Genomic DNA, 13044 nt, shown 5'->3' on the forward strand with positions numbered 1-13044 from the left:
CACTAGGATTCAAAGTGATTAGTTTTATAGTCAAAAGTATGTCTGCCAGTTGGCTGCTATGAAAGCATTACAGAGTACCAGTCACAGTAGGTTGGTCGGTGAAACAATCACTTCACAAAAGCTGCGTCCACTGCATACGCATACGCAGCGACGTTGAAACCAAGAATATTCATTTTTAAGTACCATATTTCTTGTTCTCACACCTATCGCTACCCATTCAACAACAGCCTACAGGGACACCAACGTCACAGTGGTACACAGATAAATCAAATAACTGGCTAATACGCTAAGGGTACACGAGATTCTGTATACACTCTTACCAATACGCAATTATATTAAAGCAACCAACGAAATACACTACGAAGACTTGCTGGAAAATAATGCCTCCGAATTTTTTATATGAAAAGATTTTTGCCAAAATCAAACATTAGTAACATTCTACTATTTTCGTCTTCATGTCTACATATTTATTTCACAACAAAGTCACCCTGACGACGAACACATTTCTCCTAACGACGGACCAATTTGTTGAGGCCTTCACAGTAGAATGTTTGACTTCGTTGACGGAGCCACAAACTCATTTTCACTGCACCGCTTCATCGCTGTCAAAGTGATGCCTTCGAAGATGTTAAGTTTCGGAAACAGATGAAATCGGATGGGCCTAAGTGTAGACTGTATGGAGTATGGTCGATGACAGTGAACCGAAGGTGTCGGATTGTGGCAGATATCGCAGTACTCATGTGTGGTGTGGCACTGTAATGCTGAAGGGGAGTGTGCGTCATGTGTGGGTGAATTCTTCGAATTAGATACTCGATTTGAGCCCACATACGCACATAGTTACGCTGCATACCGCCATGTTACACCCTACAATTTGGAGCTCTCTTGCGGCAGAGGGCTACAAACATACATACACAAAGAATAAAGGCGTAGAATGTTAATAACGTTTATTGTACTCAAATAGCTTTAAAACATTACACATAATAAATAGGGAGGTATTACTTTTCATTACTCCTTCGTAGATCTTGCGGCTATTTCCTGGAACAACTGAATGAAAACGAAACCCCACTGTTTCTTGCGGGGAACGTATATCCACTAAAATTTGGAAGAAACCAGGACCTTCTAAGGGAATGTAAAATACGAGAGACGATTCGTAGCTATGTTCATCGAAGAAACACTTCCCTCTGCCTACTTGCACAAATTAAGACGTATAGCACCCGACAAAAAAGAGAAGCTGCGGAAGGAAAATGGTTCAAATGACTCTTATCACTATGGGACTTAACATCTGAGGTCATCAGTCCACTAGACTTAGAACTACTTAAACCGAAATAACCTAAGGACATCACACACATCCACGCCAGAGGCAGGATTCGAACCTGCGACCGTGGCGGTCGCGCGGTTCCAGACTGTAGCGCCTAGAACCGCTCGGCCACACCAGCCGGCCCGGGGGAGGAGGAATGAAATTAAATTGCGTATGTTGTGAGGGTATGTCATGATTTGATTAATATATCTACAAAAATTTATAAGAAAATTGAACTATGAGCCCGCTTGTCGATAAGACGTGGCACCCCGTCTTGGTCTTCATACATGCACTGATTCGGTTGGGAAGAGTGTCACATAGCCGTCGCATCCTCTTCTGCGACAAGTTGGCTGGCGCCACGAGCGTTTTGGAATGGATGGATCTGGAGATCTCGTTATCCACGGGGTTAACCCAACATTACACACACACATCATAGTGACACATGCCATGTGTGGAAGAGTATTGTCATGCTGAAAAATGGCACCACGGTACTGTCACTTGAGAGGTGATGCATGAGGAGTCGGGATATCATGACGTACTGCTGTGCCTTCATATTTCCCTCAATCGGTGTCAGTCATGACCTTAAGTCATATCCGATGGTGTCCCAAACCATGAGGCCAGGAGTATAACCGTTGTGCTCTTCAAAATATTGGAATAATGGGCCTATCCCCAGGCCGCCGCCATACTCGTCGACGATGGTCACGTGGGGTGCTGTTGAACCATTATTCATTGATGACCACTATACATCTACGTCTACATCTACATATATACTCCGCTAGCCACCAAGCGGTGTGCGGCATAGGGCACTATTCGCGCCTAAGTCATATTTGCACCTCTTTGTTCGACTCGCGGATCGCTCGCGGGAAAAACGACTGTTGAAAGTCTCAGTACGAGCTCTAATTTCCCTTATCTTTGAATGGTGATCATTGCGCGATTTGAAAGTTGATGGTAATAATATAAGTTCTACACCCTCGGCGAAGATAGGAATTTAGTGAGCAGCCCCTTCCGATTAGCGCGTCGTCTATCTGCAAGTGTGTCCCGCTTCAGACTTTATATGACATTTGTAACGCTCTCGCGATGGCTAAATGTACCAGTCACGAATCTTGCCGCTCTTCTTTGGACCTTCTCAATCTCTTGTATCAGACCCAACTGGTAATGGTCCCATACAGAAGAACAATACTCTAAGACTGGACGAACTAAAGTATTGTAAGTACTTTCCTTTGCTGAAGGACTGCATCGCTTCAGGATTCTACCAATACACCGCAATCTAGAGTTCGCCTTACCCGTTACTTACGTAATCTGATCGTTCCATTTGAGATCATTTCGCATAGTTACACCCAGATACTTGTCGGATAGTACTGCTTCCAAAGACGGTGCATCTATTTTGTACTCTTACATTAACGGGGATTTTCGCTTTGTTACACGCAGAAGGTTACACTCACTAATATTGAGAGATAACTGCCAGTCATTACACCAAGCATTTATTTTCTGCAAATCCTCATTGATTTGTTCACAACTTTCGTGTGATACTACTTTGCTGTATACTACAGCATCATCGGCAAACAGTCTCAACCGCATATGTCATCGGATAGACCGTAAGGGCGCACTTTTGGAGCAAGCGACAGTGAGGAACTGAGTCGAACGCCTTTCGAAAGTCTAGGAATATGGCATCAACCCGGGAGCCGGTATCTAGAGCCTGTTGTATATCTTGCACAAAAAAGACCAGCTGTGTCTCGCATGGCCGCTGTTTCCTAAAACCGTGCTGGTTTCTGCAGATGAGCTTCTCAGAGTCTAGTTTTACAATCCCACATACACTAAACACTATGTCAGCCATCTGTGCGTTTGTTCGATAATTGAAAGAAGAAATGGTGTTGCTGTCCTCTACCGTAAACGAGTTTTGGGTAGTTAGGTTTAGAATTTCGGCCATCTGTTTATCATCATCCTTTACATTACCCGTACTGTCAGCAAGAAAAGTTATTGAATCATTTGTAGCGTTCATAGGTTTTACATACTACCAAAATTTTTTGGGGTTATTTTTAGAATATGCAGATAAATATTGCTTTCAAATTCGTTAAAAGAATCTCTCATTAACCTTTTGACAGCTGCTTTGATTTCGCGTAACTTCTGTTTGTGACCACGTTTAAAACGACTGTGCAAAATTCTCTGCTTGCTCACCAACTTCCTAATACGTTTGTTGAACCAAGGTGGATCCTTTCCCTCCCCTATACTTTTGCTAAGCACATATTTCTCTAGCACGTGGTGGACAGTACCTTTAAATTCCGACCGAAGATGCTCAATATCTTTGTGCCCCTCGTTGAATGCTTGGAGCTGACTATGAAGATATTCATTAATGGCACTTTTATTTGCTTTCGCAAAAAACAAGAAAACTCTACGCTGTTTCTTTGGTTTTTTTTTTTTTTTTTTTTTTTTTTTTGCAACTTACGCTGACATAGAAGCCACAACGATATTATGGTCGCTAACACCTTCTTCTAGACTAACTTCCTCAAAAAGATCGGGTCTGTTTGTCGCCAAGATATCTAATATGTTCGCACCTCGAGTTGGTTTTCTAACCAATTGCTCAAGGTTGTATGTTGAAAGCGCTCCTAGCATAACTCCACACGAGTCTTTGCTTCTGCCCCCTGTGATAAACGTGTAATTTTCCCAGTCCATGGGCCCTGATCGTCAGCAGTCCATGCTTCACATTCAGGGGAGCACTCAAAGTGCAGTAGTATATGTTGTGGTGATAAAGCAACATATTCATGGGACAATAATTTTTCACTCAGGCTCCTACTGGCCTATTGGTGCGGGATGACACAGATTGTTGCTGGGTCATTGTTTATTTTCGACCGGAAGGTCCAGATGCGAAAGGGCTGCGATGTGCTTGGCGCCAATATGGCGATCCTTGTGGTGTTCAGTTATTTTCGCCTGGAACCGTGGCGGCGAGTGTGCCTGCCATCACACTCCTATGCATTCCTTCGTCGGGTCACTGCCACATCCAAAAGCCCGACAAATATGGATACTGCACAGTTCGACAAGCCGATGAAATAGAGATCCATATTGATGAATATTGCAAACGTCTGCTGTTTTGAGGCTCTCTCACAAAAGTGTGCATCCTCTCCGTCTCCTTCACAGTGTCCATCCGACGTCTGATGCTGTTCACGCCCTTAACATACCCTGACAGGCATGGTAACAACACTCAACACGAACAACACTTGATGCTCCTTCTAGCTGCCACAGAGAACTGCAAATCTAATCAGTTATATAACCGCTAATGATGTGTAGGAGTACGATGTCATCCGACAACATCTTCCGGGTTCTTCACAGTTTTTCATCAGGCTTACATAAGACTGAAATATATTCAGTCTGTGTAAAGTCGGCAGCATTGTGAATGGTGGAAGCTCCATTCCTGGTACGCTGCTTAAGCAGCGAATTAAACATTTCGGCTAAGCTGAGCAATACCATGAGTGAAACCATACTCCTTGTAAAGGCATATGGATGATGAACATACCCTCCCAACTTAGCAATAAGATGGAAGTAAAATATTCTTTTCTGCAACGGAGGAAGCACCTCAGTACCATGTAAAGTTTATTTTTGTTTGACAGTTGTATCTGACGTAAATAGTATTCTAATTGTATAGCTTTTTTACAATGTGCACGGACAGTAGACATTCGAGCATTAGCCTCTCAGATCGGCCAGAGTCTTGTGTCGAATCGTGATCAACAACGAACTTGACGTACCATTCCACATCGGTGATTTCGACAGACATGCTGCCCCATAGACTTTCTCCATTGGCCGGTGCTTGTCTATCGGTGTTTGTTCTTAGGCAGCTAAGAAAATAAAGCAGCATGTTGCTCCTTGTTCACACTGCCAAGTTGACTGCACACACCTCGGGAAGACTCCAATACCACACTGATCCTTTGGCTACATGTCGATGCTTATCCACCCTCACCAGAGTTACGATATATTGCATATACACCATAGCAACGCCCTCAAATGAAAACTTTTTGATCGCCGTCTATGAGGAATAGTTGCTACCGAGTGAAACAGGTGAATACGAGAAAGCGAGTGAAATTCATTTCGCCTATGCGATTGTATCAACTATAAATGGGCATAATAGCGAATGTAGTGGCCAAATAACTCAACATTGCACAATGAACTCGCATTCCGGGAGAGGAGGACTGATGTCCACGTTCGGTAATCAAGAATTAAAATGAAATTGTGATGCAGCCACAAAACACACACATATTATTACCTGTTTCGCTCGGCAGATGCAAATTCAGCAGCCACTGCCACACATTGTAAGCGTTTGGCTGTGTACAAATATCTGACGCTGCCGCTTTGCATAAACAGGTAAATTTAGCGCGTGGCCGTTGGCTGCTACATTTCTGAAGATATTCGCATCTGATGAAACAGACTAGTAAAAAAAGAAAACTGTAAGCGGCTTATAGCTACCCCACAACTGTATTTCTTAAGGTCGCTATTCCACCCGCAGACGATGCCTGCTACCACTCAATCCAAATACAACTTTTCTATTGTTTTTCCTAAGTCGATTAAGGTGAATGCTGAAATTATATTTTCTGAAAAAACCATGCAAAATTTTCTTCCACATATTGACCCATCTCGGTAAACAGTATCCTAGCGCTAACTCAAAATCCTCCTTTTCTCGAAACTAAATAAATACATATACAATATTAATAAAGAAATAAATAAACTTAATAGTGTTCTAAAAGAAAACAACAAGAAAATGTAATATTAGTGCAAATCCTTCTTTTTAAGACAACTGGAGTGACATTTGTAAGTAGGCTGTTTAGGTTTTTATATTGGTAACGCCACGTAGCGCTCTGTATGAAAATCACTGGCTGTGCTGTGTGCAGTCTGTGGCTGGTTTGCATTGTTGTTTGCTATTGTAGCGTTGGGCAGCTAGATGTTAACAGCGCGTAGCGTTGTGCAGTTGGAGGTGAGCCGCCAGCAGTGGTGGATGTGGGGAGTGAGATGGCGGAGTTTTGAGAGCGGATGATCTGGACAGAGACAGTAAATTTGTAATATTGGATATCATGGACTGATATAGATATGACTTTTGAACACTGTTAAGGTAAATACATTGTTTGTTCTCTATCCAAAGCTTTCATTTGCTAACTGTGCCTATCAGTAGTTAGTGCCTTCAGTAGGTAGAATCTTTTATATAGCTGGCAGTATTGGCGCTCGCTGTATTGCAGTAGTTCGAGTAACGACGATTTTTGTGAGGTAAGTGACTTGTGAAAGGTATAGGTTAACGTTAGTCAGGGCCATTTTTTTGTAGGGATTATTGAAAGTCAGATTGCGTTGCGCTAAAAATATTGTGTGTCAGTTTAGTGTTGATCAGAATAGGGAAAGAGCGAAATGTCTCAGTACGTTCAGTTCTGCTCAGCTGTTTGAAAATCAAATAATGTAAGAGGTTTATCAGCACATTAATTCATTAATTTTTCTCAGAGGACGTTTCACATTCGCCACTGACTTTCTTTGGGAATTGAATACTAGGATCACAGTTGTTACATGTCTTCCATGACACCAAAGAATCCATTGGTCGAGACATAGAAACATGAAGGGCTCACTTTCCATGTAACGAAGCAAAATGTGCAACAACTCATCGTGGAAGATGTCTTACCCTGAGCCAGCCAGAAGCGCCGTGAGGGTAAGAGTCGTCGCCGTAGTTGATGACGCCAGCATCGTGGTCCTTTGACGGTATGGTTCCAGCCTCACCTGATGCCGTGAGTACCGACGTGTAATGGTTGATACCGAAGAAATCCGATGTTCCTGCAAAGTATTACTATTACTGACTCTTCACAATGTGCTCGTTTTCCAAAATACAAGAAGAATTCTGACGCATATGGGAGATAAATCCGTAATAACAGGCAGCCTTCAAAATACTGTGTAAGTTATTTACATCATGCTTTTGTCGTGCCATAGTGACACTAGCTTTTAGTGGTCCTGACAAAGTATCCGAGCAACAGTATTCAGCCACTTGCGCTCTCAGAACAACATTCCGTATGTTAGTCTTTCGTCCGAATTAGCCTGAACAGCTTTTTATGAAGTACTATTTGATATAGTTTAATTTGCTGTAAGGGTAGCATAATTTGTGACAGCTGTGGATTTTGTCGTAGGTTAATTGGTATGGGACGAACGTGTCAGAGTAGTGGGTTAATGTTTGACTGGGGTTAAACCAATGAAGTGTCAGATGAGGATCTTCTACGGATTTGTGAATTATGTAGTAGACACAAAAAAAAGTGTGGAAAAGGGAAGAAAGACTAGTGCCCTTCAGGCAGAATTGTAAGTGGCATATTGTGAATTAGATATGTTGAAGGGAGAAAGAGATAGTGGGCACTTTGGAGTAGGTGAGAAGTAATACGCAAAAGGAGAAAACCTCAGAAATTACATTGAAAATTCGGTTAGCATTCTGTTTGACTTGTCACCTGAAGTAAAAGAAGATTTTTCAGCCAGTTCTTTTTGGCTAACAAGGGAAAATCCCCATCGCACCCCCCTCAGATTTAGTTATAAGTTGGCACAGTGGATAGGCCTTGAAAAACTGAACACAGATCAATCGAGAAAACAGGAAGAACTTGTGTGGAACTACGAAAAAATAAGCAAAATATACACTGAGTAGTCCATGCGCCAGATAGGTAATATCAAGGAAACTGTGGGCTCAGTAGCGTCGTGGTTCCGTGGTTAGCGTGAGCAGCTGCGGAACGAGAGGACGGTGGTTCAAGACTTCCCCCGGCTGGAAATCTTAATTTTTTATTTTCAGTTTATGTGACAAACTCTTATGTTTTCATCACTTTTTTTGGGAGTGATTATCACATCCACAAGAAAACCTAAATCCGGCAAGGTAGAAGAATCTTTTTACCCATTCGCCAAGTGTACAAGTTAGGTGGGTCTACAACATATTCCTATCATGTGACGCACATGCCGCCACCAGTGTCGTATAGAATATATGAGATGTGTTTTCCTTTGGAAGAATCGGTTGATCTATGACCTTACGATCAAATGTTTTCGGTTCCCATTGGAGAGGCACGTCCTTTCGTCTACTAATCGCACGGTTTTGCGGTGCGGTCGCAAAATACAGAACTAAACTTATTACAGTGAACAGAGACGTCAATGAACGAACGGACAGATCTTAACTTTGCGAAAATAAAGAATGTAAACTTTTCACTCGAGGGAAGACTTGAGCCAAGGACTTCATGTTCTGCAGCTGCTCACGCTAACCACGGGACCACGGTGCTCCTGGGCCCATATTGTCCTTGATATTGCCTATGTTGCGCATGGACTACTCAGTTTGTATATTTTGCTTTTTTTTTCATAGTTCCACACAACTTCTTCCTGTTTTCTCGATTGATCTGTGTTTAGTTTTTCAAGGCCTATCCACTGTGCCAACTTATAACTAAATCTGATGAGGGTGCGATGGGGAGGTTCCCTTGTAAGTAGGATGTAGTAGACTCTAAGGCTAGGTATTAGTAAAGTCAAGTAAAAAGGAAAGATTTTTAATGTTAGGCAGCAATCATGGGAGAGGCGTGGACTAATTGCTTAAGGAAAAGCTAGGTGTAAAATACGGGATCACAACTATCGGGTCAGAGGTTTTGATGGAGTAGGAGGAGGAGGAAACAGCCTGGCTACCGATTTAGAGTATAGCATCAAAGATGATCTGGAGCATACAGGAGAAGCAACAGCGTACAGTCGTGTGTGATCTGACGAGGTTTCACAGCACCATGACAAACTCTGAGTTAACACAGCTGTCAGCCGTTTTAACAAAGAGCTGAGCGTATTGCTTATGACTGAAATAAATGAAGTCTCATATCTGTGCCATGTACGTTGGTGTAATTCGGAAATGTGGATACACAAATCACGGCCTGCGCCTCAATAGGAAGGGGAGGGGGTGGGGAAGGGGAAGAGGAAGGGAAGATTAACCGAGCATCTTGCAGGAAGTGTAAGGGGGGCTACAAGCACACGAGACAAAATCTCTATAGTTATGGAGTCAAAGGAGCAAATTTCTTTGATTAGCTTCAGGTTAGAGACAGACGTTAGAACGGAACAAGACCATAATATATGTAATAGTTCCTAGAAAATTAAAATTAATTTGTTTCGTCAGAACTCTAGAGGGTTGAAAAACAAGATAAATGTTCTGTGCCTGTCTGAACACCACATAACGACAGGGATGGAGAAGTTCAGTATCAGGGATTACACTCTAGCATTGCTTTCGTGTAGAGTTAACGTGAGGAAAGTAGTTCTTTGTCACAGACGTACAAGTCGGACACAAAGTCTGAAATATTGAAATAAATGGTTTTTATTTCGGTCAGAACCTAGAAGCACGTGCTCGTGAGTGTTACTGCAACACACTCGTCTGATAATTGCAACAGCCTACAGATATCCTTTAGGAAACTTTCAGCTATTTTTGAACAATATAGATGCCTTATTGAGCTACGTATCAGATAAGAAGAAACAAAGGTTTGTGTGGATTTCAGTGTAGATTTATTAAGAGAGACGAGCAGGAAAAATAAGCTAGATCATCAATTGGGTGTTTTAATCTAGTTTTCCAACTCGTGCGCAACAAAGTAGTAGGACATGGAATGATGACATATTCATACACAATGCTCAGGCTGAAAAAATTATTGTGTACCCAGTTGTTAATGTACTATCTGATCATGGCGGATATTTAATGGAAATATACATTGTGACACCTTACGACCTGAGCCAGGTTCATACAAGGCAGTGAGGCTTATTAGTGAGAACAGGATACAATTCTTTAAGAGTGAGATAATAGAGACCGTACTGGATGAGGTATATATAGGGAGAGATGCCAATGTAAAATTAAGTTTGTTCCACAGTAAATGTGTGTCAATATTCGAAAGTTGCTTTCCTAAAATGTTATCCAGAATATCGGTTAAAAACAAGTAAGCCTAGTGTAAATAAGGGAATTAAAATCTGACGTGAGAGGAATAAGTTCATTTAAGTCAAGACGTGACGCTACGTCCCTTTCACGATAAAATTCTTTAGCATTCTGAGGAAAGTCATTGAGGTGTATATAAGTATACAAGTCCTGACAGAAATAAATAACGCAGATAATATGATTAATACTATATGAAATATTCTCCCTGTGGTTGTCAAGCACTCAGTGTTCAAGATACCACAATTAAACTAAATGACGAATCTGTGACTGATAATTCACTGGCTTGAGTAGCTTTAACAGTCACTTTCTAAATGTAGCAGCAAAAATATGATTAAATGGTTTAGTTGATGCAGCAAGAGAAGATGTACGTATTTACATGCAAGAGAAGATAAACCATAGAGTATACATTTCTTTTTTCATCTGATAACCACAAATTCCGACTTCAAGAAGAATATTATAATTCCAATCCCAAAGAAAGCAGGTGTTGACAGATGTGAAAATTACCGAACTATCAGTTTAATAAGTCACAGCTAGAAAATACTAACGCGAATTCTTTACAGAAGAATGGAAAAACTAGTAGAAGCCGACCTCGGGGAAGATCAGTTTGGATTCCGTAGAAATGTTGCAACACGTGAGTCAATACTGACCCTACGACTTATCTTAGAAGCTAGATTAAGGAAGGGCAAACCTACGTTTCTAGCATCTGTAGACTTAGAGAAAGCTTTTGACAATGTTGACTGGAATTCTCTCTTTCAAATTCTGAAGGTGGCAGGGGTAAAATACAGGGAGCGAAAGGCTATTTACAATTTGTACAGAATCCAGATGGCAGTTATAAGAGTCGAGGGGCATGAAGGGGAAGCAGTGGTTGGGAAGGGAGAGAGACAGGGCTGTAGCCTATCCCCGATGGTATTCAATCTGTATATTGAGCAAGCAGTGAAGGAAACAAAAGGAAAATTCGGAGTAGGTATTAAAATCCATGGAGAAGAAATAAAAACTTTGAGGTTCGCCGACGACATTGTAATTCTGTCAGAGACAGCAAAGGACTTGGAAGAGCAGTTGAACGGAACGGATAGTGTCTTGAAAGGAGGATATAAGATGAACACCAACAAAAGCAAACCGAGGATAATGGAATGTAGTCGAATTAAGTCGGGTGATGCTGAGGGAATTAGATTAGGAAATGAGACACAAAGTAGTAAAGGAGTTTTGCTATTCGGGGAGCAAAATAACTGATGATGGTCGAAGTAGAGAGGATATGAAATGTAGACTGGCAATGGCAAGGAAAGCGTTTCTGAAGAAGGGAAATTTGTTAACATCGAGTATAGATTTAAGTGTCAGGAAGTCATTTCTGAAAGTATTTGTATGGAGTGTAGCCATGTATAGAAGTGAAATATGGACGATAAATAGTTTGGAGAAGAAGAGAATAGAAGCTTTTGAAATGTGGCGCTACAGAAGCATGGTGAAGATTAGATGGGTAGATCACAAAACTAATGAGGAAGTATTGAATAGGATTGGGGAGAAGTTTGTGGCACAACTTGACTAGAAGAAGGTATCGGTTGGTAGGACGTGTTCTGAGGCATTAAGGGATCACCAATTTAGTATTGGAGGGCAGCTTGGAGGGTAGAAACCATAGAGGGAGACCAAGAGATGAATACACTAAGCAGATTCAGAAGGATGTAGGTTGCGGTAGGTACTGGGAGATGAAGAGGCTTGCACAGGATAGAGTAGCATGGAGAGCTGCATCAAACCAGTCTCAGGACTGAAGACCACAACAACAACAACAACAACCACAAATTAAAAAAATTCCGATTTTTTACTTTACTGAAGCTATTAGTCATGGCTCTATGCGAACGGGAAGTAACCTGTAGGTTTTGATGAATGAGTTTGCGAGTGTGAAAACTGTGACATAAAAGGCCGTGTCATATGACTGCACTGACTTTCGAGCTTAAGTGTTTTACACTACCACGGTACCGCAGTCCTTAGTATGTGACGTAAATGTCAAATTGATACAACTACCCATTCCATGGAAAATGTGTCGTCAAATCAGACGGACAGCCTGATAGACAGGCGGACAACAAACTAATCCTGTAAGTGTTCTGTCTCTACAGACTGGGAACAGAACCCTAAAAATAATACGTATCCGGTAAACTGATTCATGTTTTCTATGAAATGGGTAGATGTATTTCTATAAAAGACTCATTCGAATTATCTATGCATCTTGCAACTAGATAATTAACTGATACCTGTTAGTTAATATTACTAAAAGAGTGTGTACTTTCTCCGCCTTTGTGATGGCTTGAATTCTGCTAGCGACACTTTTAATGAGGTGTATGAACGTCTGTGAAGGAATGATAACTCATTCTTCCTCAAGAGTGGAAGATACAGAAGGTAATGATGTTGGAGGCTGGTGTCTGGAGGCAAGTCGACGTGCCAAGTCATCCCAAAAACGATCCTTGGGGTTCATGTCAGGGCCCCAGGCAGTTCAACCAATTTCAGGGAGGTAATTGTCCAGGAACCATTGACTCACAGATACTGCTTTATAACAGGCTGCATTAAAAAACATTTATGATACGTCTCGATAGTAAATATTTTTTAAATCCAGTGATTGTAGACTATCTCCAAGGAAATTATGTCAATTTTCGCAAAACAGAGAGTCTAGTCATGCCAATATCACATTCTCTGAACTGTTCTTCTGCTGTATGCACTACACAGCTTGGGAAAATTCTTACATATCATTTAGCACGTAATTAAACTCAATAAGGGGACCGCGTGCTAGCCATGAGAAACACCTCTATACCATTACAGAACCTCCTTCGTACTTTACTGTTGACAC

The 13044-nt window shown here is 41.5% G+C and overlaps 1 protein-coding gene across 1 annotated transcript in view; it reads right to left on the minus strand.

The window, feature by feature from the left end:
• LOC126199004 (myrosinase 1-like) overlaps nt 1-13044 on the minus strand; it is an 81042-nt gene that overhangs the window by 20851 nt on the left and 47147 nt on the right. Inside the window, exon 8 of the mRNA XM_049935683.1 lies at nt 6942-7090. Within this exon, the coding sequence (XP_049791640.1) occupies nt 6942-7090 (149 nt within the window). The remainder of the gene's footprint in view (nt 1-6941; nt 7091-13044) is intronic.

Source organism: Schistocerca nitens, chromosome 8, assembly GCF_023898315.1.
Source record: "Schistocerca nitens isolate TAMUIC-IGC-003100 chromosome 8, iqSchNite1.1, whole genome shotgun sequence".
Classification (NCBI taxonomy): domain Eukaryota; kingdom Metazoa; phylum Arthropoda; class Insecta; order Orthoptera; family Acrididae; genus Schistocerca; species Schistocerca nitens.